The sequence below is a fragment of the Sinohyriopsis cumingii genome, chromosome 11, assembly GCF_028554795.1.
Source record: "Sinohyriopsis cumingii isolate HCF-2022 chromosome 11, ASM2855479v2, whole genome shotgun sequence".
In the NCBI taxonomy this organism is placed as follows: Eukaryota; Metazoa; Mollusca; class Bivalvia; order Unionida; family Unionidae; genus Sinohyriopsis; species Sinohyriopsis cumingii.
In genome coordinates, this window is record NC_142971.1 from 64,690,960 (window position 1) to 64,718,923 (window position 27,964).

General features: G+C 34.2%; 1 protein-coding gene across 2 annotated transcripts in view; it reads right to left on the reverse strand.

Annotated features, from left to right (window-relative positions):
- The window catches only part of LOC149788590 (E3 ubiquitin-protein ligase PDZRN3-like), a 405,601-nt gene that overhangs the window by 64,107 nt on the left and 313,530 nt on the right, over positions 1-27,964 (reverse strand). For both annotated transcript variants that reach the window (XM_089974641.1, XM_089974642.1), the window contains 2 exons: positions 23,398-23,536; positions 8,125-8,223 (listed from right to left, as the gene is read on the reverse strand). In XM_089974641.1, the coding sequence (XP_089830767.1) occupies positions 8,125-8,223; positions 23,398-23,536 (238 nt within the window). The remainder of the gene's footprint in view (positions 1-8,124; positions 8,224-23,397; positions 23,537-27,964) is intronic.

Sequence of the window (27,964 nt, forward strand, 5' to 3'; positions counted from 1 at the left end):
TTAATTAAACAGATACTTAAACAAGTCATTTTAAAACTGAGAACACTCCTCTCATCCAATGTAATCTTTGGCATTGATTTGACACAGGTTAATGTTTATAAAAAAAAATCTGTAACTGGACAAATTTTCATCATCTTTTTCACAAGACCTATTTTTTTATATATTTATTTAGAAGATTGGAAATCTGGTTCTTGATCCAGTATGCATCACCATGCAATTCATCCAAACATATACTGCAATTTCTGATCTATATCAGTCCTAAAAAATGTTATACTAAATAATGTCAGCTTGCACAAAAGTGGTCACAACAAGGTGTTATCAACTCTCTATCCATCCATGTGCCGGAAGCAACTGATATTCATTGCATTTGGCACATCAACCATCTGCACTAAACCAGTTAGATGCTATTTCATCTTGCACTGAAGGACAGGAGTACTGTACATACAGGCTGGATCATGAGTACTGTACATACATACAGACTGGATCCAACTGAATGACAGGAGTACTGTACATACTCACAGACTGGATCCTGATCTATCACATAACATACTGGCAGATCAAGGTCTATGCTGTTTGTTTTGCTGATTAGTTCTAACATACTACATATGCCCAGAACTGCCTGAACATTATACAGTGGCAGAACTAGGTCTGTGCAGTTTGCAGATAGATCTAACTCATGGTCAATGGTTATGACAAAAAATGACAAATATTATGCTAAAAAGTGTCTCACCAAATTTAATGCCAAAATATGTCTTTTCAACTGTAAACCAAAATATTTCTTGCCAAATGTAAAGCCAAAAACCATCTTGCCAAAAAGTCTCACCAAATGTAATGCCAAAAAATGTCTCATCAAATGTTATGCCAAAAAGTATCCTGCTAAATGTATGCTGAAAAATATCTTGATGAATATTATGCCAAAAGTGTCTTGCCAAACGTAACGCTAAAAACGGTCTTGCCAGATGTAATGCCAAAAACCGTCTTGCCAAATGTAATGTCAAAAAGTATCTTATAAATGTAATGCTAAACAATGTCTTGCTAAATGTAATGCCAAGAAAACTCTTGCCCAATGTTATGCCAAAAGTGTATTTCCAAATTTTGTCAGTGTCTCACCAAATGTAATGCCCAAAAACTTCTTGTTAAATGAAATGCCAAGTGTCTTGCCAAATGTTATGCCAAAAAGTCTCACCAAATGTAATGCCAAAAAACTTATTGCTAAATGAAATGCCAAGTGTCTTGCCAAATGTTATGCCAAAAAGTCTCACTAAATGTAATGCCAAAAATGTCTTGCCAAATGTGATGCCAAAGTAACTGGTTTCTTGGCTAATGTTTAATGATCTGTAAATACTCTATTTCGTGTAACATTATCTCACCTTGAAACAGCTGCCTCTGCAGGGGTGGGTGGGGGCTGTTTCAATAGGGATTATTTTTTAAATCACTGGATGTATCATTTTAAATCTAGAAAAAGGTTTTATTAACATTCAGGAAAGGTGTAGCTATAAGCAGCATGTTTGTATGTCCTTGATGACTGAGATGTTGGTAGTTCTTTTATAAACATGCTATTATACAAAAATATATATTTAATGACAAAACATAAAAGTGACATTAGTATGAACATGAAACGAAAATGTATAGTAAGAAGAAAAAACTATCAAATTTGTCTTTGTATGAAGTGAACAAAGTTGATAGCATTCCAAAAGCAACAGAATGTATGTAAATATGATCTCCGACTTGTTGAGATAATTAAAATAAATAGAGACAAGATGGTTTTGAAATCTAGACATACACCTTTTGGATAAATCTGCAGGAGTTCAAATTCTAACTGCCAACAATCACATTCCCCTTTGACTCTGGTATATATGTCTATAACCCAACTGCCCTCCCTTCTTAATCCCTGCTAAAGTCTGTAATGCAAAGATAAGGATGTATGATATCACAGTCTATACTGATGATTGTTTCCAAACATCAGGCATTTCATGCCTTTCACTGTCTGTGTTTATCTGACCCTTGATGACTCCTACTGCTAATGGAGGCCAATGGCTGCTGTTTCCTATTTGTGTTGAATGCCACTGCACTACCCCTACACTGCTTACTGTCCAGATAGTCCCAGACCTGAGGCAGACTACCCCCAAATTTATATGATGTTTCCAATAAAAAAGTAGAGAGTAGTATATTCTTCCTATTTCTGGTCACTAATGAAATAAGGGTCCATGTCCTGATTGAATTTAATTAATAGAACTATTTTAAATATTAATACAAATAGACATATAACAGATTTAGACAAAAAAATTCCACAGAATGTTAGGTCTGACCAGTACAATAAAGACTTAGTTCCAAAACCTTGACAAGTTACTAGAAAAAGAAAAACTGTTTACCATGATTTATAACAATTGTGATATTTACTGCTCCTTAAGGTGATTGCACCCATCAACTTTCAAGATTGTTTGTGCAACAGTGTTACGAAAAAAAACCCCACAAAAAAACAAAACAAAAGAAACAGAGCTAAATGCCATAACTCTAGACATACTGACACACCTCAATACAAGTGCATTGTCAAGTTCGAGGACTCTACAAAGCAAGTGTTAGATAAATGAACTAAATTAAAACTTGAATGTTGATAAATATGCCAAGATGAAGAACAAAAATGTCATTTTATGAAAAAATATATGCTTTACCATCATATTAAAATGAATGATGTAATTTTCCCTGATGTGCCCTTATGTCCAACAGAGAAAAAACATGACTGATTTGAAATGTTCCCCAATGTGCCCCCTACAGACTGATTTAGTAATCTTTCCTAGAATTTTTATGCTGCTGTGATGTAGATCAGAAAACTGTTCTCCTCCTTTTTTATTTTGACTTGACCACCAGTTATGTCAGAAAAAAAAGATCAAAAACAATCTGTTGGTCTAGCTGTGATATAACTGATGACATTTTATGGGACTTTTTGTAGAGAAAAGGCACAATCTAATTTTAAAAAATATATTTTCTTTCTGGATTTGAAATTAATGACGATTCCCCTTGATAATTTATTATTAATTACAGATATATTAATGCATATAATTACTAATACTCAAGTAAAAGTTGGCTGTAAAACTCTTAATAAAATTTGTATTTGATGATGTTACCATTCCACAGCTTGTCTCTTCAGATATATATTCCATAGAGCCGGGAACTATAGAAACTTTTGTATCATTGTATACTATGTTATTTCAGAATATATCGCAATATATATATATACCATGGTATTTCAGAACATATCGCAATATATGTACCATGGTACACCACAGCTACATTTAGGACCAACAATTAGTTGCTCTGTGGCAGGGGCATGCTGCTTTAAAAAAAAGAAGAATTGCCTGTCTGTCATTTACTCGAACAAAAAAACAAAACATTTTGCTCTGATTTATGACAAAATTACACCATGTTACATCCATCATATTTTATAATTATATTATCCAAAGAAAAACCCCCACTAATTATCTTGAGATAGAAGAAAATAAAATATCTCAGCTCAAAATAAAATACAACACTCTTACGTCCCAAAAGTGAAATGGTCAGTGCTTTATAGTAGATGAATTTAATATTAATTCTTGTGTAAGTTGTCATCTAAAAACTCTTAACTACAATGGGACGATTAAGCTTACACTAAAGCTGACTGACTCCCTGTAAGAGATATTGTGCTGACAGCAGAGAGACCATTGATTAAAACAGAAGTGTTGACACCAAAGCCTGCAACTGACTAACTACATTACTGATACAATAGACAGGCCAACTCAGACCTGGGCAAGATATCTATCTGATGGTGCCAGGAAACCTAAAACACTCTGATTCAACAAACAAGACAATATTTAGTGGACTTGAGAATGACCTAAAAGTCATACATAAAACAAACTGTCTCAACAAACAAGAAAATAGTGGACTTCAGAATGACCTAAGACTCATACATCAAAACACACTCAGATTCAACAATGAGAAAATACTGAGTGGACTTGAGAATGGACTAAAAGTCGTACATAAAACAACTGCTCTCCTTAAAATCTTGGAATGTCTTGCAGTCTTACAAAGGACTACATATACTTTAACACATTAACGGATGCAAGTAAATAACTTTAAAAAAATTAAAATTATAATACAAAATTTTTTTAAAATTCGGATTTGGCCTGAATATCTTTTACACTATCCCATTTGTCCAGAACATTATCATAAGTCACATGTGTCAAATATATGGTTAACAATAACATTTGTAAAAAACTTAATTCATGACAAATACAACTATTTTGTTACAATAGGTAATGACTTTCTAGGATTACTTTGTCATATCAATTGAAAATATGCTCTTATATCATAAAATTCATAACAAAATTATTTTGGAATTTTTGTATATTCTTTACTGAGGGAAACTACCATACTACCAGTACAGCATAAGAAGTACCCTGGTACGTACCAACAGAAAAATTACAATGGTAAAATGGTAAACTGCACACCTCAAATATTCCATGTTGATAGTAGGCTAAGATTTTCCCTGTGGAGAACAAATATTGTTTTAACTCACTTAATAAATGTTCCACTGTGTCAGAGGTCATGCTAATCATGATGATATAAAAATTGGGTCAATAGCTTTCTTCATCATCAAATGAAAACTTTGTTTAATAAGGCAATATCCAATGTCTTTGCTGTCAGTACTGTTGTACTAAAAGCTTTCAAAATCCTTTGTATGAAGAAGCATCATACAAAAAAAAATTCACAAAATTAAATCAACAAGATACTACAGAATAGGGACATAAACAATCTGCACCAACACCATACTTTTCCTAAAATAAAAAAGAAAGCTGACTTTAATTTTTTTTAATGAAGGCACGAAAGACTTAAACAATCACAGCACTTCCTCGGTATAACACATTTTCTGCTATGAGGCATTGTGTATATGGATCCCACTTCATTAGTCAGTGGTTGAATTATATGCTGTATATACCTCATTATATGGCACTCTCACAATAAGGCAGTATACTCAATGGCTCCCATGGACAGTGTTATACTGAGGGCATACTGTATGCACTTCATTATAAGACACTCTCACTATAAGGCAATATACTCAATGGGTCCCATGGACTGTTATACTGAGGGCATGCTTATGTACATCATTATATGGCACTCTCACTATAAGGCAGTATACTCACTGGCTCCCATGGACAGTGTTATACTGAAGGCATACTGTATGCACTTCATTATAAGACACTCTCACTATAAGGTAGTATACTCAATGGCTCCCATGGACAGTGTTATACTGAGGCATACTGTACGCACTTCATTATAAGGCACTCTCACTATAAGATGGTATACTCTACGGATAATATGTTGTAATGAGGGAGTGATATATATACATGCTGATACTAACTGAATAATGTGACAACTATGAGCTAAAAATTAGTCATATTTTGGTAATAATGTAAAATGGTCAATCAGTGAAAAGAAAAAAGGTATGGCAAGAAATTCATACATACAGAGCAGGACATTTATCAATCAAAAGTTCAAGAAAGATAAGATTCTCAAGAGTTTTCCTTTCAGTGTAGTTCAATGCTGTTGTGTCATTCTGTGGATCTTGAAAATGGAACAAAAATTACTCAGATCTATGACTGCACATAAATGGAGATAATTTCTGGCAAGAGTGTGCTTCAATAGGTATATAATATCAAACCTTTTTAACAGACTGAACCTTTCTCACAAATAAGACCAACCAATCTGTTTGTGTCTGTTTGTGTGCATGTCTGTGTGTGTGTGAAAAAACTGTTATTAAAGGCAATAATTAATTTTGAAGTGCACCTTAAGAATTAGTAGAAGGAACTGTAAGATTTAGGTGGGAAACCACTTTACCAGATCTGATGGACATAGCAACAACTACCCCTCAAAAGGTGTATTTACAAATAAAAGAAAATTCTTCTCTGATGGCAATGACCAGCATTACAAGCCAATGATACCACTCCACAATATACCCCACCTGCTTAAAGAGGAACATGAACTAATCACCCAGTAAAGGCATGCAATGTTAACATTGGAAAAAGCAAACATCCTGAGATCAGACTGTTTGTCATAATACAAAGGCTAGTGATGTTCTGCTACTGCCATGTGTTTTAATATGGGCTATCCATGTTGATAGTATATATATATATATATATATATATATATATATATATATATATATATATATATATATATATATATATATATATACATACACACAATAGATATAATATACATATATATAGGGAGAGAAACAGAGAGAAAGAGAGAAAGAGGTGCGATATTGTTAGTGAATTTTTGACCAAGGGCAGTAGGGGTAGGATGAGTTTTTCCCAGTATGTGTATTTGTTCTTACGATGTGTTTCACTAGTGTATAATAGTGAAGTTACCGACAGACAACCACACATGCATTTAAATTAATCTCATATTTTGTTTTATGTCCAGAACCTCTTGTACTTATTCAAAGCTCTCTTGCTGCTAACACTCTAACACCTTAAACAAGATGCTTCAGCAGTGTTTTGGTATTGAAAAAATGCTATGTTTTGACAGGTGTTTGGCTGTTTCTCTTTCCTGCAGCAGTTGTCATGCTGGAAATTCAGCTGACTTTTTTTTCTTCAAGTTTAGTGCCTTTGGTATTTTAGCAAGTTCTGTTCACAATTTTGAGAATGTTACATGTAGGTAAATACAAATATATTATCCTTTAATTCTGAAGAGGGACAGCCATCAAATCTGCATAACGTTGGCCAGCCCACACTGGTGGGAATGCAAGACCTAGCACATTTCTGCATATAGATTTAGGGTTGGGTTAAAGTGTTTCATTTTGCTGATATTTCCTTAACCTCATGATGGCTTTTTTTCATACTTTGTATGAATCATTACGAATTTATGAACATTCATTCTGCATCATGTTTGCTCAATCATTTGACCTTGGGTTGAAGGTCATGCATTTTAACACAGTGCTTTGATTGTAGGCTTGAAATGCTGCCCCTGGCCTTGTTGTCATAAATGTAAAAGAAAATATCTGAAATATTCATTTCTGATAGATAATAGCTGTCCAGTTCAAAAGATGTGTCACTCATATTATTAAAAAAAACCAATAGAATGGGTTCATAACATAGTACGAGATTAATTTTTGCATGGAATAACAATACAAGCAAAATATAGACTTTCTTAGAAACCATAACACACATTGTCAAATTTTTGTATTTACATTTTATTGGTTTGTATGCTCTACATACTTGCTTATAACTGCAAACTGCATAGACCCATATCAGCCTTCGCATGATGTGTCTCAAAATTGTGAACAGAAATACCCAGATATGCTCTTACATAATGCACTGTCATGTCAAGTCTGTCATACCCAGATCTGCTCTCACATAATGCACTGTCACTGGTCTCACATAATGTACTGTCACGTCAAGTCTGTCATATCCAGATCTGCTCTCACATAATGCAGTGTAACTGCTCTCACATAATGCACTGCCTATCATGTTTATATGAAATGATTTTTTAAAACTTCTAGCAAGAAAACAGAATGATCTTATCTATTGGTTATTTGACGGCATTTATGACTACTCTACTGACAGCTTGGCACACAAAAGCAGAGAGAGAGAGAGCGAGAGCATGTGTGTTTATGTACATATATCACTATTCAATACTTAATGCAATACGGACACTGTGTATTTAAACAATTATTATTTAAGCATATTTCATAACGTTAAAGTTTGTTATAATAAGTTTACACTGATGACAAATTCCACAAAGTTTCTATCATGAGCAAACAAAGAGAATTAGCTCACTGTGCATATTGGAAGACCTTAGAGGTGTATTCCTTTTCCTAATATAGTCAAAATGAAAAAAGTGTAGTTCAATATGATTTTGAGACTAATTCAATGATTTTGATTCTGATTCAATTAAGTGGTAGTCAGGCAGTAGGCATGCTAGACAAGTTTTACCAGCTTCTTGCCTCCCACAAGGCATGCAGGGATAATGACTTGCACTTCCAAAGTGCTATCTTTATGTTGCTTAGAACAAATAGATGGGAATCTACTTATTATGGCATGTGCCTGTATTACACCAAATACAGTAAAATAACTTCTTATTCACCTCTCCGATAAAAATGTCGGTCACGCCATCTTCAGCTGAGCCGTAACACAGTGTGAGGCCAAGTTTCTCCTCTGTGTTCTGACACTGAAGTGTCACCTCCTGTAATACAAAGTTACATGCAAATTGATCAGATATGTAATTTTCTAAGTTTATTACACTGCAATATAACAAACATAGCATACATATTGTATTGTGCATGTTCTAAAGTAGTTCCTTTAATATTAAAGGCAGCAATCAGAATTTTTTGTCTTTGTTACCATACCATCCCAACTATATGCATCCGGGAAAGATACAAATGCTCCAATGGGTGCAAAATGTATCCATGACAAGTCTCTTTATTTTGTCTTTCTATTCTTTTTAACTGTTAAGTATCAAAACAATCTCCAATATTCCTTAAAAACTCAAAACATAACAACATTCATAATATACTAGTTAAGTGCAATACAGAATTCTTTGTCACGGCCTTTGACCTTGAACATGAACTCATGGAAAGAAGATCAACGAACTTGTCACAGACAATGGCAAGATATATCCACATGTCGTTGTGTTTCGGAACTGTCTGCACAAAAATACTTTTAAATTGTGTATTAATATCAATACAGACTCTATTCTACTGCAGCATTCAGCATGGCGTATGGTTTTAGTCTTGGCAGCTGTAAAAAAAAAATACCAAATTTATTTGGCACACTTTCTGCAGCATGTGCAAAGTTGCAGTGACCCACGTACCATGTGTTTCTTTAGGTGTAGGTACGACTATGTCATAGTACATATAGCACTTTTTCCAGTATATTGTTACAATGCATAGGAGCCTTGCTATCAACTTTATGTGCATTTGCCATACCTGCTGGTAACCTTTATGTGCATCTGTCATACTAAATATGAACTTTATGTGCATTTGTCATATATGTTGAATAACCTTATGTGTAAGTCATATCTGTTGAATAACCTTATGTGTAAGTCATATCTGTTGAATAACCTTATGTGCATTTGTCATATATGTTGAATAACCTTATGTGTATGTCATATATGTTGAATAACCTTATGTGTAAGTCATATCTGTTGAATAACCTTATGTGCATTTGTCATATATGTTGAATAACCTTATGTGTATGTCATATCTGTTGAATAACCTTATGTGTATGTCATATATGTTGAATAACCTTATGTGTATGTCATATATGTTGAATAACCTTATGTGTATGTCATATCTATTGAATAACCTTATGTGTAAGTCATATCTGTTGAATAACCTTATATGTCATATCTGTTGAATAACCTTATGTGTATGTCATATCTGTTGAATAACCTTATGTGTAAGCCATATCTATTGAATAACCTTATGTGTATGTCATATCTATTGAATAACCTTATGTGTATATCATATATGTTGAATAACCTTATGTGTATGTCATATCTGTTGAATAACCTTATGTGTATGTCATCTCTAAAGACAAATAATTGGGCAGTTATTCATACATGTGAATAGCTTGTCCCAGAATCATATCAAGTATATTCCTGTATGTGGTCAATACAATTTTGATGAAAATGTGTGGAATTGACCTTCATGTCAGTTAAGGACTGGAAAGGGATTTTATCATACTTCCTAGAATTCAGCATGTCATTAGCATCATACTATATGTGTGGATGTGTAAATTATTTGTATTTGTATGCCTATGGAGGTTAGGCCTGTCAATAGTGTCATACTATATGTGTGGATGTGTAAGTTATTTGTATTTGTATGCCTATGGAGGTTAGGCCTGTCATTAGTGTCATACTATATGTGTGGATGTGTAAGTTATGCCTGTCATTAGTATTATACTATATGTGTGGATGTGTAAGTTATGCCTATCATTATCATCACAGTGTTTGTATGTATATTGAGGTCATGCCTGTCATTAGCATCAGAGTATTTGTATGCATATTGAGGTCATGCCTGTCATTAGCATCAGAGTATTTGTATGCATATTGAGGTTATGCCTGTCATTAGCATCAGAGTATTTGTATGCATATGGATGTTAGGCATTAGCATTAGATTATTTGTATGCATATGGACGTTAGGCCTGTCATTAGCATCAGAGTATTTGTAAGTCTTCTAATTAAAACACCATGCTTTCTGTTTATAGGTAGCAACAACAAAATTTTCATGATGGCTCCGTTGGCAGCTATACACGGACCAGATTGGTATGATTTTTATCTATAATTAATCAGACAACAGGATGACCAATAAAGCTAAATACTAATGTTACATGACCATTTTAATTTAGTACTAAGTAGACATTAGTGGAAACCCCATACTGATATGCCCATCCATTTGGCATCAGCAATATCAATATTTTCAACAGGGCAGCCATGTTAGATCTCAGATCTGCACTATTTTCATTCAGAACCAGCTTGTTATACTTTGATCTGCCCACAAGAGTGCTAGGAGAAGAAAATTTGATTTCTAAAGCTGTTAGCAGATGGTCCCAATCTGAATCTGGAGCTTTTAATCTAGTTTATATTCAATTTAAGTGACAGCTGTGATAGGAAAGTATGAAGAGGTCTTGACTGGAGATGTAACATTTTACATCACATCATGACTAGCTGTGATCTAGCAACAAGACTGACTCATTGGATTAGGATATCAGGACAATACTTCTATCAAAGCAATGTGTCAACATATTTCAAATATTAACATAAAATATTTCATATTACTGAACAACCTTACTCCACTGACTGGAAGCAGGAAGCAAGATTTTCTCATCTGCCCCAGAGACAGTAAATATGAAGCAAATGTTTTGAGAATTCCCAAGATTCATCTGGCTAAATTCAAAGAACGAACATCTATCTTCAACACATACATTACCACCAACTGTTTCTTGTAACAATCAACAAATCTGCCTGCATATGTTATTGTCCAAAGTGCCTTATGTCAGTTGATAAACCTGAAGAATCAGGTCAAAGAAAACTATTGCTTACAGGTGATGCAGAAGATGTATTCTTATAGACCACTTCTGATGCTTGTCTGAATTTCCTGAAATAAGTTTTCAAAGGAAAATATTTCCTATTACTTATTTATATAAGGACATCTAGAAAACAAACAATCTACATTTTAAAGTTAATTTAAAAAAATCTGATCCTCTCAGGACCAAACTCTTGGTCTTGCAGTGGTTAAGGCACTTGTCTTTATAATTATGCATTCCAGGGTTTGATATCTGGTGCTGCTATATTTAAATACTTGTTGTTGTCAACCAGTCATCAATGGAGACGAAGGTCTTCATGTCCATAGTTCTACTGATGGTGTGGACTTTAAAGCAACGGTCACATGTAAAGACATTTTCAACAGTTGCCAGATTCAAGGTGACTCTAACACTTGGAGTTTGTCCAGTGGTTAAAATCAAACATAAAAAGTAGGAAACAAAACTGTCTGCAATGATCATATCATCTATTTTGAACAGATGCCACAAGATCAGAAACGTACCATATGTACGGGGATTTTCACAATGGCCACCTACATCATGCTGGATGTAGGTTTGGCACCATTTTCATGTACAACCAACTAGATAAGAAGTCTTTCTGTCAAAACATCAAGTGCAAGAGAAGTAGCTGCAACAAGAATTAAATCCGGCAATAATGGTGGCGACATCTGATGTTTGAATATCGCCATTTTCATGTAAGATTTGCAGAATACAGTCCTATTTTTAGTCTGTGTAAAATCAACCATGAAATATCACTAAGCCAACCTAAAATGCCAGACCACAAAGTTTTGGCAATGCTGATAAAAAAGTATACAATTTTGTGATTCAAAATTGGAAAATGCACACCTTGTGCCCTCACAAGTTCAAGTTCTGGATAATTATAAATAATGATATACTTAGATGTGTAAAGTAACATCTGGACATCCTTTACTAACCTCTTGACCTGCTTGTACTAGTCCCTCAAACTCATCTTCAAACCCACAAAAAGCCCATCTGAGCTTTCTCATCAACATTGCTACTCAAAATGACTTTGCTATTGTACTGTTGAAATAGGCATTTTGTCTTGGTAATAAGCAAACCACCACAATAACAATCATGTCATTGTCACATACACAATGCTTAGCAAGAACAGTAACAATCATGTCATTGTCACATACACAAAGTTAGCAACAACAGTAACAATCATGTCATTGTCACATACACAATGCTTAGCAACAACAGTAACAATCATGTCATTGTCACATACACAATGCTTAGCAACAACAGTAACAATCATGTCATTGTCACATACATAATGCTTAGCATTCAATATAGGCTGGTTTTTCATGACATAATTAGCAGCTGTTGTCTCCCTTACGAGGACAACATCAAGTAATGTGACTCCATCCTTACTGGTATGCACACCATAATTTCGACAGAAAATTGAAGTTAGTATTCTGTTTATTTTCATGCACATTCAACTGTCGTGAAGCAAAAACCTTCAATAATTTCTTTAAACATTATGAAAGTGCATAATGTCTTCTGTGCTGCAAAATAATACCCTAAACTTGTGGACTGCATAAAGTTAGATTTCGACAAAATGAGGGATTGCAAACAAATACTCAGAACAATGGTGTCCTATACATGTACAGAAGATGCTTCTGTATAGGAAAGCACCTATTATAGCTCAGAATGTATCTGTGGTATTTGTATTGCAAAAGGAGTTTGGATGTTAGATATAATATGCTGAAAGTCTTGAAAAGATTTTATTAGAAATATGAAAGATTTGTCCAAAAATAGCCTATTTTGTATGTTTTATAGCTAACTGAACCATAACAAGGCCTTTCATATATGAGAGATTTTCAACATGCCATAAAGGAGCCATAAAATGAAGAAATACCACGACCATAAAGCATTAGTTATCTAAACAGGTTTTACAGGGTCCCACAATTACCCATTGTCTTTTCAAACTTGAGATTTAGTGAGAATGCTCAAAAACAGAGTTAATAATTCATAATTTGTCACTGATGCCACATAAACCTCCAACTCAATTATTTTTATATTCTATTCAGCAAATACTTATGACTGAAAGAAAGTTTAACAACTACAATAAATGTATTCAGTCCATAAGTAAAATTTAGGATTAAATTCTTTCAAATACCTGATGAAATAAGCATAAACAAAATTGCTGAAAAAGTCCTGATAAAGTTTCCTGTTTGATTTAAAGGTATGACAGATAAAAAAGCTGTCACCTACAAATAAATCCCCCAAAACATGTAGTGGTAAATCATTTAAGAATGAACAATTCCAAGTTGACATGCATAAGCTTAGCCAAATCCCCTGCATATGATCAAAAGCATGTATTATATGATAATGGCATCAAAAACCATCAAGAAATGTGTTAATAATGAAAAGATTTCTTATTATTCAACATGTCAAGCACCTGTGAGACCACTAATATGTGACCCAGCATCTGTGAGACTGGGATTGCCAGCATTAACATGAAACCAGGCACCTCTGAAATTTTGACTAGAAGCATCAAAATGTGACCAAGCACCTGTGAGACTGGGACTAACAGCATTAATATGTGACCAGGTGCCTGTAAGACTTGATTCATCACTACAAATGTGAACAAGTGCCAGTGAGTCTGAGACTAGTAGCATTAATATGTGACCAGGCACCTATGAGATTGAGACTGGATTAATCACAACATCAATATGTGACCAGGCACCTATGAGACAGGAGATAAGATTAATCACTACATAATGTCACCAGCACCTATGAGACTGTGACAAGACTAATCACTACATCAATATGTGACCAGAAGCCATTAAGACTGAGACTACCAGCATCAATAAATGGTCAGGCATCTGTGAGACTTGAGACTACCAGCATCAATAAATGGTCAGGCATCTCTGAGACTTGAGACTACCAGTATCAATAAATAGCCAGGCATCTGTGAGACTTGAGACTACCAGCATCAATAAATAGCCAGGCATCTGTGAGACTAAGACTACCAGTATCAATAAATAGCCTGGCATCTGTGAGACTTGAGACTACCAGCATCAATAAATAGCCAGGCATCTGTGAGACTAAGACTACCAGTATCAATAAATAGCCAGGCATCTGTGAGACTTGAGACTACCAGCATCAATAAATAGCCAGGAACCTGTGAGACTGCATTTGGCTGCATAGTTAGGATGAGACAATTTGCTAACAAACAGTTTATTTAAAGGACTGTACAATTTGCTAACAAATAGTTTATATAAAAGACTACAATTTGCTAGCAAATAGTTTATATAAAGGACTGTACAATTTGCTAACAAACAGTTTATATAAAGGTCTATACAACTTGCTAACAAATAGTTTACATAAATGTCTGTACACTTTGCTAACAAATAGTTTACATAAATGTCTGTACAATTTGCTAACAAATAGTTTATATAAAGGACTATACAAAGTCAAGTGCAGAGGCACTAATCATTGTTTAATAAGGATCTCAGCATTAAATATTTACAGAGGGACAAATACCCTGGCCCACTGCCACAATATGGCATAATAATAAAAGTTCTTTACTACTTTACATTTTTTTTCTATCTCTTCTGCTATGAAGGAGTTTATCAGCCTGATGGAACTCCTAACACAAAACATGGAACATCATCACACAATGATTAATGCAATTAGCCTGGCAATAAATCTTCCCACACATGCCTAGCTTCAAATTTCATTCATCCAAAAGCTTATAAGCAATGTACCAATTAGCTGTTGCTCAGAATCACAAATACTGTTCTTATATTCGCACACAATTTAAAGGTGGATTGAAATCGTTTTATGATGAAACTGTATGACACCTTTTACCATCTTTATTATAATTTACGTGCGACTCAAGATTGGCACCTTTCTCTAATTGAACACACTGAACATACTAATATTTCCTTTACTACAGGCATTGAAAAAATCAAAAAATGTTTGAGTTAAATCATGGAAAATGGTTGAACAATATACCAAGTGAATCTAAGCTTAAGATGACCTCCATGTCCACTCTTCTCCTGTTAATTCTTCCTTGACAATTTTCATACTGAAATGTGACACCGCTAGGAAAAGTCAAATATGATGAGAAGTGGGCATACTGAATACTATACTAGATTTACTGATAATGCTGACAAAAGACATCTTTCCTTGAACAACATTATTTACCTTTGGAATCTTGAACCACAGTAGTACAGCTGATGAATAGCATTCTATTTCAAAGAAAAGTTATTTCAAGATACCATGCTGTGTCTCATCACTGTAGATCCCACAAGATGAATGCACCTGGTTCAGTGCCAGTTGCAAACAAATGAAAGAAGGTCAATAATAATGATAATATTTCATTTTTTAAATGTACAAAGCATGAAATGCAAAGCAAGATCACCTTCATTTTATTTATATAAAAAATAAAGCAAAATATGAATATGAAAGTGATTTGTTTGATGCCTTATGCAGTATGAGGTATTTTATGCATGTAATCAATGCTTTGGTCCCAATCATAATTTAAACTGACCTTAAAACTGAAGACATGTCCTTTGTGCTCAAGGTGCTTTGTAAATGGAAAGTTAATATCGCAGAGCATTTGGTACCATCTATATTTGCTTATAATCTGGGTCTGTGCCGTTTGTTAGGAGAATCAGTAAAACAAACAACACAGACCCTGATCTGCAGGAGAATCAGTAAAACAAACAACACAGACCCTGATCTGTAGGAGAATCAGTAAAACAAACAAAACAGATCCTGATCTGCAGGAGAATCAGTAAAACAAACAAAACAGACCCTGATCTGTAGGAGAATCAGTAAAACAAAACAGACCCTGATCTGCAGGAGAATCAGTAAAACAAACAAAGCAGACCCTGATCTGCAGGAGAATCAGTAAAACAAACAAAACAGACCCTGATCTGCAGGAGAATCAGTAAAACAAAACAGACCCTGATCTGCAGGAGAATCAGTTAAACAAACAAAGCAGACCCTGATCTGCAGGAGAATCAGTAAAACAAACAAAACAGACCCTGATCTGCAGGAGAATCAGTAAAACAAACACAGACCCTGATCTGCAGGAGGATTATGCTAGAGCTGATCAGGATCTCTTTCGTTTGCAATTTTGATTTGACTTAGATTCAAGCAAGTATATACGGTACTAACCACCCGTGACAATTCAGTGAAGAACATGATAGATCCTAATTATCCTTCAAATACAGCTAAGATAATCCTTACTGGAGTTAATCCTAATTATCCTTCAAATAAAACCCAGATTATCTTTACTAGAGTCATAAACAGCTTGTCAGATATAGTTGTGATAGTGTGGCACAGAAATCTTGGATGATATTGTTTTGAGTACACATGTATTAGGCACAAGCAGGATAAATAAAAAACACAACAAAAAAATAAAAATAAGATGGTCACTTGTTTATCATGCTATTAAAAATTAATTAATGTATGTACACTTTGAGGGGAAAATTTCTGTCGATCTACGAAAAGCACATTAGTTTGGGCCAGAAAACAATTAGATTTATGGGGACAGGCACTTGTTAAATCGCTATAATGCAGTGATTCCAAATGTCTGGTCATAGTGGTAGAGATTTTTAAATTAAGCATTTGTTTACTTAACCGTGAGACTGACTAGTACGGACACGGCTAACTTCTATTTCATAGTGGTTGTTGTTGTTGTTGTTGTTGTAGGGTTTAACGCCACTTTTCAGCACACGATAGGCTATACATGGCGGCTAGTATTAATGGTGGTATTAATAGCTGCTATGGATAGTGTACTTTAGCCTAATTCAGGCTGATTTTTTAGCTCAAGGGAGCAGTCATTTTAGTAAGCAGTGTGTTTAAATCATGTACAATTTCCAAAAGTACAATATCCAAAGAAATATCACCCACTTTAGATTAATGTAGCATAGAGGTATGCCAACATTCTCTCCAATGTGTATATTTTAAATGCAAACAACTTCACCTTACATACATCACTCTCTCAAAAGTACATAAGAACTGGTGAGCGCCCCCTATGCTGTACCAGTAGAGGGAGATTACTTATGTTAATATTTCTGTAATCAGAAGATAAGTTACTGTCTTCCTCAAAATAGGAATCAGTTAAACTGGCTGTATATTGACACAAGTAGAAGGACAGAAAAAAGGTTCATCATGCATATAGGCAGATTTCATTTTGTGATTGTTAAATCAGTGCATTTACAATGAGTCCAGAAATCAGACAAATCGCACTGTAACCCTTGTTGGTCTGACTTAAAGATTTACTACAGACCAGGCACAGGTATCTAATCAGGACAGACTTGATGGAGTCATCACCAATGAGCAGACAGTACAGTTAAGCTGTATTACTCATGGTTATGTACTTCTTGTATGACCAGTCATGGGTGCACCAAGCTGAGAGCCATACATTCTTTTTTATTTCAGCTGTTGGAGCACTTTTCTCTCATGAAGGAAATCATTTATCCCATGAATAAATTTGTTATGTTTTGAATTTAAATTTTTATAAAATTATAATACTACAATATGTTTGAAAGCGCAAGGTGTTAAGGCACCTGACACTCTGCAACCCAGTACTGGAGTGCAACCTGTAGTTTGAAAGCCACTGCACTAATCTGATGTATAATTCAATTCTAACTGATTCAGACACAGTAAAAATACTAAACCAGTATATATTTCATGAAATACTGATATCTAACAGGAACTGAGAAAGATTGACAACACAAACTTGAAACCAGTCAGCTTTTTAGAAAGGCCATTTTTAGCTCATTACAGGAAATTACAGCCAGTTGCGTGATTACCAGGCAACAAAGCATCAAGTAAGTTATAGAGACAGGATGGTCTGGATAGATCAAATTGTAAATCATCATGTAAATCATCGAGTTCAAATCATAAGGTACAGGCAGTAAATGTCTAGCTAAATTATCATAATCAATCACACGCTATTGTAGCAATTTTAAAGCAATGTTCAACAACATGCAAGCACTCAAAATTATGTATACACTACCATAAAAATGACCCCCATGATAGACAATACAGCCTCATACTAAATAAGGGGACATTCATAAAAGCCGACTTACTATTGTGCATTAAAACACAGAAACTGAATGTTTAATGGTGTAAAAGTCACATTATGATTGTTCACTTGGGCCGAGAACTAAAAGTGAAATAAATACATCATTATCCTGAGGAGCTTGTACGTAGAGATCACTGTAAATCAAATGAGCGTTGTGTACATCATGCATCCGTTATAAGTCAAATGTAATATAAAATATACTTCTATATAACATTAATTACTTGTTTATTTTTTAAAAACAAAAGGAAACTAGACAAATTTTTGATCAAACCAAAGGAAATCTCCTCATGAACCAAATGCTATTGTGTCTTTTAAGAACAAAGGTTGACTGGTTTGGGTTGGGTTTGTTTCAGGTTTAACACATACGCATATCAATGTTTAGAACAGATTCAATCTGGTACAAATAAATAATGACAGCCAACCTTGTGTTCACAATTTTTGATGGCTCCAGACACAGATATATCAATCAATCTTTACATCTAAAATGGATTCTGAATCATTCTGCGGAACTCAGATAATTTCTTGACAGGATTTTTCTTGGTTTTAACTTTCTTGAACAGAACTATTCATCAACAGGTTTATTTCCTTCGATTCTTTAACTCATTAACCTCAGGAGATTCTTGTATTTTTCACCTGAAATGGTGGTAGGAAATGCAATTTTGGGGTTACTTCTGAATCTAAATACATCTACTTTCAAGACATTTTCATTTGGTCAGTTGCCTAGTTGTGCTAAAGACATTTTCATTTGGTCAGTTGCCTAGTTGTGCTAAAGACATTTTCATTTGGTCAGTTGCCTAGTTGTGCTAAAGACATTTTCATTTGGCCAGTTGCCTAGTTGTGCTAAAGACGTTTTGGATTGGCTGCTTCAATCATAAATGTAAAGAGAGTACAATTTTGACTTTTTTTCTTCTTCTTTTTTTTTTTTCACCCATCATTTTTGTGTCCTTGCAAAGGTTCACCTGTCCATGTGTAATTTGGACCAGTCTGCATTAGAACTCAGAACCAAAAAATCTAACATCCAGACAAAACTCTAAAAAATTACATTTTCTGTCTATATTTTGTAATGCAAGTAGCAAGTCTACACTGAGCTAATAAACTTAATTTTTTTGCAATGGTTTGGATTTTAAAATTTTCAAATTAGGATTTGAGGAAAATATTGGAAGGTTCTTGCAAAGCTTTATTTTACTAATTCTTTTTTCCCTCTCTTCATAATGGTCAATTAAATGTGGTAAAAAGTTTGGCTGATAATGAATCCAGATTTGCTTTTCAGGACCACATACATTGTTCACAGAATATATTTTATTTGTGCAATTAATGGCAGGCATTAATAATGCTGAGATAGTGTCTGAATCCAGGGTAATTGTACCTCATAAAATGTGTGTATGTTCTTTTTGCACAGACTGGTCCACTGATAACCCACACAAAACCCCACAATACAGTATATATCGGTGTAAAACACTTCCCTCCAACTTCCAACAGCTTGGATCCATATTTACCAATACATACAATGCCAAAAGAAGAACACATATATTTTTCTGTATAAAACATATCCATTTAACTTCAAACAGCTGGGATCCATACTGGTATTTACCACTACAATACTAAGCCAATACAAATGAACCCACATTACATTATATACCTATGTACCCATCAGACTTCCAACAACTGGGATCCATATTTACCACCATATACTATGCCACAAAAGAACCCACATCACAGTATATACTTGTGTATCCACCAGACTTCCAACAACTGGGATCCATATTTACCACCATATACTATGCCACAAAAGAACCCACATCACAGTATATACCTGTGTATCCACCAGACTTCCAACAACTGGGATCCATATTTACCACCATATACTATGCCACAAAAGAACCCACATCACAGTATATACCTGTGTATCCACCAGACTTCCAACAACTGGGATCCATATTTACCACCATATACTATGCCACAAAAGAACCCACATCACAGTATATACCTGTGTATCCACCAGACTTCCAACAGCTGGGATCCATATTTACCACCGCATACTATGCCATAAAAGAACCCACATCACAGTATATACTTGTGTATACATCAGACTTCCAACAGCTGGGATCCATATTTACCACTGCATACTATATCAATACAAAACCCAACAGTATAGTGTAAATCTGTGTATAACCATGTCCATTTAACTGCAAACAGCTTCAGTTCATATTTTCCACTGCATACTATGCTGTCACATCAGGGTCTATATCTTAAGTCATATTTGGAACAAAACACTTGTAATGTATTGTACAATGGCAGATCTAACACTATCTTGAAAATTAATAGAATGAAGTGCCTCCTAAAAACAAAATTTGTATTGTTCCAGTCACCATACTACCAGGATCCCATTATCTAACCCGACTGACCATTAACAATCATATAAAATGGAATCTCTCAGCAAAATACTTATATCTTCAATTCTTTCTTTTTTTAACAGAAAACTTTGGTATCATAGTTGTTAATGAAGATCAAAGTGGATGAGGTATTCTGTTTCTGGTTTAGTCAATGAAGAAAATATTTTCCTGCAGACAAGCTAATACAGCTGACACAGATTTATCATAGGTTGTCTGCTTCAATTCATTCCTAGACTGCTTTCCTGAACATCTGTCCATGAGTACACATCTAGAAAAGTAGGGGGAAAAAAGTCTGAACCAGACTACCATTAGGGTAATTTTGCATTCAACTGCAAAAAGCACAAATGCATTCCAAGTAACAGTACATGAAAAAAGGATAAATTTCCTGCTGACTGCTTTCATGCAAATCAGACTTCAAGCACTAATAGCTAAGGAAGCTGGAAAAATGAAGGGGGGGGGGGGGGGGCTCAGCACAGACAATGCTCTACAAACAGCATGCCATTTATACAGACCCAGACCAAAGGTTTCAGCAGAATGAAAATGTACTCATATGCATATTTAAGTACTAGTACAAAGTCTTTCCAACTATTTTATACAATACAAACATCAATACTGACAAATGTTGCACAACAGTGAGGTTTACTGCCCTGTGGAATAAAGAAACTGTAACCATTCAAGTCTTGTAAAATTTGTATAATGTCCCTCAGTGCTGAATTGTTTGAGAAAAGAAATGAAAAGTGCAGTCTGCTTTTAAATTGCATTAATTTAAATTACTGTACATAAATCCATATAAAAACTAATTATTGGTGTCTAAACTTTATTATCAACATCAAGTCACATACATGACTTTATCATATTTGCACTTACATGTGCCAATACTAGTAAATATACAAATTACCTTTATATACATGTGCCCATACTAGTAAATATACAAATTACCTTTACATACATGTGCCAATACTAGTAAATATACAAATTACCTTTACATTTCATATGTATTTTTGCATCCATTTTAATGAAAATGTTCAAATATGTTTTTAGAATAATACTCCATGCTTTCATGGCAGAACCATGCACATCTGTTACAACTTTATATCCAAGTTAGTAAGTATCTAGTCAAGGAACACCACAAGTAAAGTTTACACCACCCTAAAGTCTGTAATAAATGTTCCCAAAGATGTGCAGTTTTTTTGTTCTTTATTGAAGTATATTTTTCTTATCCACTTATGACCTTACAATGCAAGTCACCAATCAAGTTCATTCCCTGTTTTGAATATTAAGAAATAAATCCAAACTTGTTTTTTTTTTTTTTCTGTATGTGGCTGAAGCATGTGGTTGACATTTTGTTGTCCAATTAAAATCAAAATGAGATTGATGCATGGCCATAGCCAATGTAAAAAAAGAGACCAGAGTTTACAATTTTTCATGTGCAAGAGGCTTCATTTTTCTTTGAGCTGTTATCAATCAATTCTGTCGCATTTATTCTCAGCTGTGCATAAAGATTAATTTTGATCGATGATTCGATGCAAGAAATCCTAATAAAAAATTCTTATTGGTCTATATATAGGCTTGGTATCCTCCATTTATACATTTCATTTTGAAATACTGCTGAACAGGGTACATGTACATAAGACCCCTATAAAATATCATTTTTGGGCTCAAAATCACTCACTTGCATTTCCAGTAATATTTTTCCAGCTCTAATAATCGTATACACTTCATTCAATATAGTCATCATCACTAACATCAGTAATATTTTTCCAGCTATAATAATTTTATACACATCATTCAATATACAGTCATCATCACTAACATCAGTAATATTTTTCCAGCTATAATAATTTTATACACTTCATTCAATATACAGTCATCATCACTAACATCAGTAATATTTTTCCAGCTACATGTATAATAATTTTATACACGTCATTTAATATACAGTCATCATCACTAACATCAGCCAGAATTTGCCCAATCAAATCATCATCTGGAGATGAACCATATTCAGAGTCAGCCATTTTGAGTTTTCTAAGTAGCACCTATCATAAACATAATTTCTAAAACTTCTTTGATATATTTAAGGTTAACACTATGACAAATTACTTGTTCCAGGTACCAATATACCAATGAAATTTAGTTTAACAACCATTCCTGTCAAGTCGAAGTATAGATATGTGTAAACAGTTGCTTACCCGGAAAACAACTTAAATCGTGACAAGCAGTGCAAGACTTCTACTGGCAGCATGGCATGTTTCATGTCTAGCACTTTAAAGGTAAGAAAATGACCTCTTTCATTCTGTAATCAAGTATCTGCTACTTTTAAACACCATGTCTGATTTTCAATCACTTAAAAGTATTTTCTGCTTAAATCAACATTTTTTCCAAGAACTGTTGTAGCTCATTTAGCAGAGCAATGGACTCATAATCCAAGGGTCATAAGTTCGATATTCACCTGGGTCAATGAGGTGTGTCCTTCTGCAATTTTCTCAACAAGATACAACCAATAAGGTGTTAAAAGTGTCATTAAAACCACCAAAGAAGAAAATTATATTTTGCCCCCAAAACATGGCCGTACCAGTTGGGAAAGCTTAAACAGACTGATAAGAGCTAAGGTTTCTCATTTGCAGCACTGGTCAGTGGTACATGAAACCAAATCAAAATAATCTAGATATTTAATCCAACAAATGGGGTTATTGGCCTGCTGCCCATCAAAAGTCCTTTTTGGACATAAAGGTATCATATTCATTTACCTTATTACATACATGTGATGACTTACGAACACTCATGTTATATTCATTTAAACTATTATGTGATAATTTTATACATCCATTTCATTTCATTTCAATCTTACCTCGTATTCCATATCATACTGGTGGTCATCAAAGTACGGATCATCACAGTCGTAGTTTTGTGCCATCTCAATGTCTGTCAGCCCCATTTCTGTACTGGGAGAGAAGACCACAGGTCTACGAGAAGCTGGCTGAAACAACCTGCAGGAGGAAAGGGACATAACTCTAAATGAAAGAAAAACCTTGAATCTGTTCAACATGGAGAGCTACATTTCTACAACAGAACCATATGCCCAATCATCTTAATACCAGCTTTAGCGACAGCAATCAATGAACTGGAAAAATGTTTACAAACTCAGCTATGCAGAAACTGTCTAAATCAGTTTCTTGATGCAAATTCTTATTAATGAATTGTCTTCTAAAATTAGCACAGCAAAAAAGATTTTTGGTTCAGAAAACCCGTAAAACTAAAAAAACATTTTTAATAAATGGTCATCACTTTATCACTTTTGGCATCTCACTGCAAGTTCTTGATGCAGGAATACTGTATGGATTCTTGATTTCCAGGATAACTACATTTCCAAGTTTTCTTACGTTGGTAATTTCAGAAGATGACCTCATTAATTTACATTTGCCAGCATAACATGTAAACTTGGTGCCATCTTTACCAAGCTGTACAAGTTCAAAAAATCTTTCTAACATAAAAAAGCCTATCAATTAAGACAGTAGGGCTGGTTTTAATCAAGATTCTCTTCTGCAGCCATTTGTAATCACCCATTTCTTCCCTGCTCCCTGAGATTTGGAGTTAACAATTCATTAGTAATATGAAGCAAATACAACTTTAGGAGACAATCATTAATTATGGCTGATTTTCATTCAGAAACAAAATTGAAATCACACACAAGCAAATTTCACACTGAAGAGTCCTGTGATTCTTTGGAAATCTTTAATGCACAAAATTCAGCACATTTTATGAACTAAGGCATTCTTTCAAAGGAATCAGATAAAGGTTATAAACAGTCTAGAAAGAAAGAAAAATAAACCATGGGGGGAAAAAAGCCTAATGTATAGATGTTATCATTGTATGTACTGTAGGCAAACAGTGAAATAAGCATCTGAAGTGAAATTGGTAATGAAATCAGTGGAATCACATCAAAGACATAAAAATAACTAACAAACATCATTACAAAGAAGGACACAGATCCTTTCCCAGCAGTGGAACCTTCAACTTTCAGTCACACAATGCATGTGGGTGTACTCATGATACTGTATACATAGTTTAGTCCTGTTTAAGTCAAATTTGCAGTTTAAAATTATTGTTAAATACAAAATGAAGTTGATTTTGGACAGGGCGATGATGGTGGTGATGGAAATTTGTTGTAGTGGTACTGTATGACTACTTCAACTTTTTTTATGAGGAAGATATGGAAAAAGGAGTGTGATAAAGTCTAAGGATGGAAGAGACCTTTATCACAAATCTGATGAAAGGTAGTCTGTTGTGCCGTCACCACTGAATATGATAAATGATTAATTACAAACAATGTACAGTCCTTCATAACAACTTTTCCTCACCTATTTCACTTTTATCTGACAGCAGAATGTAATTTAAAGTTCATGTTTAACAAATATAATTAATGCTGATGTTTCAATATCAAAAATTTATTCATGTTACTCTTTGAAACCTCATCTCTAATTCACCCCAGGGCATTATTTGGACACAAAAATATCACCGCTACACCATAAAACAATCATCTACAGATCACCTCCTTTGAAATATGAAGTAGTTTAACACTTGCATGCAGATTAAATAATAAACTTTTTATTGGTGACGTCTGCATGCAATTGAGCATTATTCATTAGAACTTGAATAAAATCTACATATGATCATAAACTCACCTAAAAAACTGCACTACTAATTATTATTTGCATGCATCACACAAAGCAGGAAAATAAATTAATGGTAGTCTAGATTCCAATGAATAAAAAAATATCTATGACAGATTTTGTTAAGAACTTTGTAGCACCCAGATGCATATCCTAATATCTTCCCCATCATCCAAGTAACTTCTTTTTAACGAAAATACTTGCTTTAACATTTGCCCAAATTAGGGATAAATCTGGATTTCCTTGAGTCAAACATATTTGAAACTCTTTCCAATGTGAGAGATAAAATACCTTTCACACATTTCTGCATCTACCTGTCTGAAAATGCACTAACTGATCAATACTTGTTGAAAAACAACTACATCACCTTGACTTGAATTATTATATTCAAGTCATTTATATTTGGTCCAAGATTATAACAGAACTTGACCACTCCCCCCTCTGCAAAATGTAAACTGTGTCTTGCGTTGGCTAAAATAATATTCAACCAATATAAGTGTTTCTTAAAAGGTCCAGGTGAAGTTTTGAGGAGAAAAAAAAGGTTAAGAAATAATACATAAACATATATAAATAAAGATGGTACAAGTCTCATGCTCCAAATTATAAGGAAAACAAGGAAGCGTTGAAAAGCCCACAATGATTTACTGAAAATTTTGATTTGATGCCCATGTTTTGATGCCAAGCATGCAAATGCCTTTCTTTTCCTGGTACTTCACGACCATTTACAATATGGGCCAATTACTGAAAGTGCCAGGTCCACAGTCAACTGCTAACAAGTATTTTAAAAAGTTTTCAGAACAGTTTTAAAGTATTAGTCAAGGTATCATCTCCTAGTAGTTCATTTTCACTCTCCAATCATCCAACATTTTTCTTGTTGCTGTTTTTAATTAAGCTCCAATTACCAGCTCAGCAGGCTAGCCACCAAAGACAGATAAAAGTGCAATTATGTGTTATTTATAATAATTCCCTGGGAGACTCTCAATAATTAACTATTGCCTCTTTCTATTAACAAGGAATGACTTTAATGTTTTGGCTGACAAGCCTGTAGCTAAGACTAACTTTCATGGAATTTCAGCTGTTTTGCTGTTTTAATGAAGTGAGGTGAAATAGGGGGTGGGAGACATGTAGACAGCTGCCAGATGTTATTGTCTTCAAAATTAAATTACTATTCATGAAAGAGAAACTTTCATGTTTTATTTATTTCCTTGTTTAGTTTTGCAAATGATGAGCAACTAACTAGCTGTTTCTCATATCATTATATTACCTACACAGGTATAACCTCTGACATAGGTATGTACAGGTGTATGTAATACATCCATGACATATTTGCACAAAAGAGACAAACTTATTAATGGCCATTGAAAGGTTCAGTAATATTACATAGACAAAAATACAATACTGTCATCACTGTTCAGACATGAAGGTCAACATAGACAAAAATACAATACTGTCGTCACTGTTCAGACATGAAGGTCAACATAAACAAAAGGATTATAGTGCATTACAAAACTATCAAAAAATGTAAACATCTTACATTACCATGCAGATTTGAACCTCTTCATTTAACAGCAAAAATTTTACAAAATATATGTGCCTTGACTATAAATAAATATATAAATTTTAAAAAATTCCCTAAAAAAATTTTTTTGCTTAAAAACAGTATATAATCAGATTATCCATAATAATGAATGACAATACATGAACATGCAAGATATTCTGGATATTTCAATTATCACAAAGAGAAATGCTATCGGATGACCACTTGTTGGGCTATAAAAAAAACACATTAAATGAACAGAAATAACAATTTTGGTTGTTCATAAAAAAAAATTGTCTGCCATTATCAGGTCTCTAGAATTTCTCCCATGAGCCAAAGCAGCCAATGGTACTCAAGCTACAGTAATAAAAATGCCATACATTTTCATTAGAAAATAATCTGGTACTCAGGTACAGTCAATATTACCCAAAAATGTATCAGAAAACAAGAGTTCCTCAAAGGGATTGACAATCAGTTGGACAAAATGAATTCCCAAGGAAACCATCATGAGGCTGTTTCTCATTTTTAACTAAGGAGTGTTGAAACCATCTCCAATATTCTTCAGCAAGATTTTCAAATTGGTCACTGGGCTATCCATATTGGCTGTCAGATCAGCACCATTTTCATTTAAGACCAACTCCATTCAAAAGGAGTAGCGATAGAATTGTCAAATGTCCAACTTGGTGCCCATACCGCATTTCAGATTAGCAATGTTATCATTAAGGACCAGCAAATTAATTTTTCTGTGAAAACAATGTTGATATTACCATCCATTCAGGCAGACTTACAATAACAAGATTTTCAGGATAGTTGCCATGTTGGATGTCTTAGAAGCACCATTTTCATTCAGACCAACTAAACCTTGAATATTTAGGACCAAAAAGGAGAAAATAAAGATGAACATCATACATTGCTACACCCCAAAAATGACGGCAAAGAAAAAGATAAGGACCAGTTTTACAATAGACATAGTAGAGAACTTCCCAGACAAAGACATCAACATCTTCATGGGTGACTTCAATGCCAAAGTTGGGTCAGACAACACAAGGTATGAACAAGCCATGGGGATCCATGGCCTGGGCATGACAAATGAAAAAATGGAGAGAGATTTGCAGACCTTTGCACACTGAACAACCTGGTCATCAGGGGTACCATCTTTCCCTGCAAGAACACATGGATATCACCAGACCATGTGACAGCAAATCAGA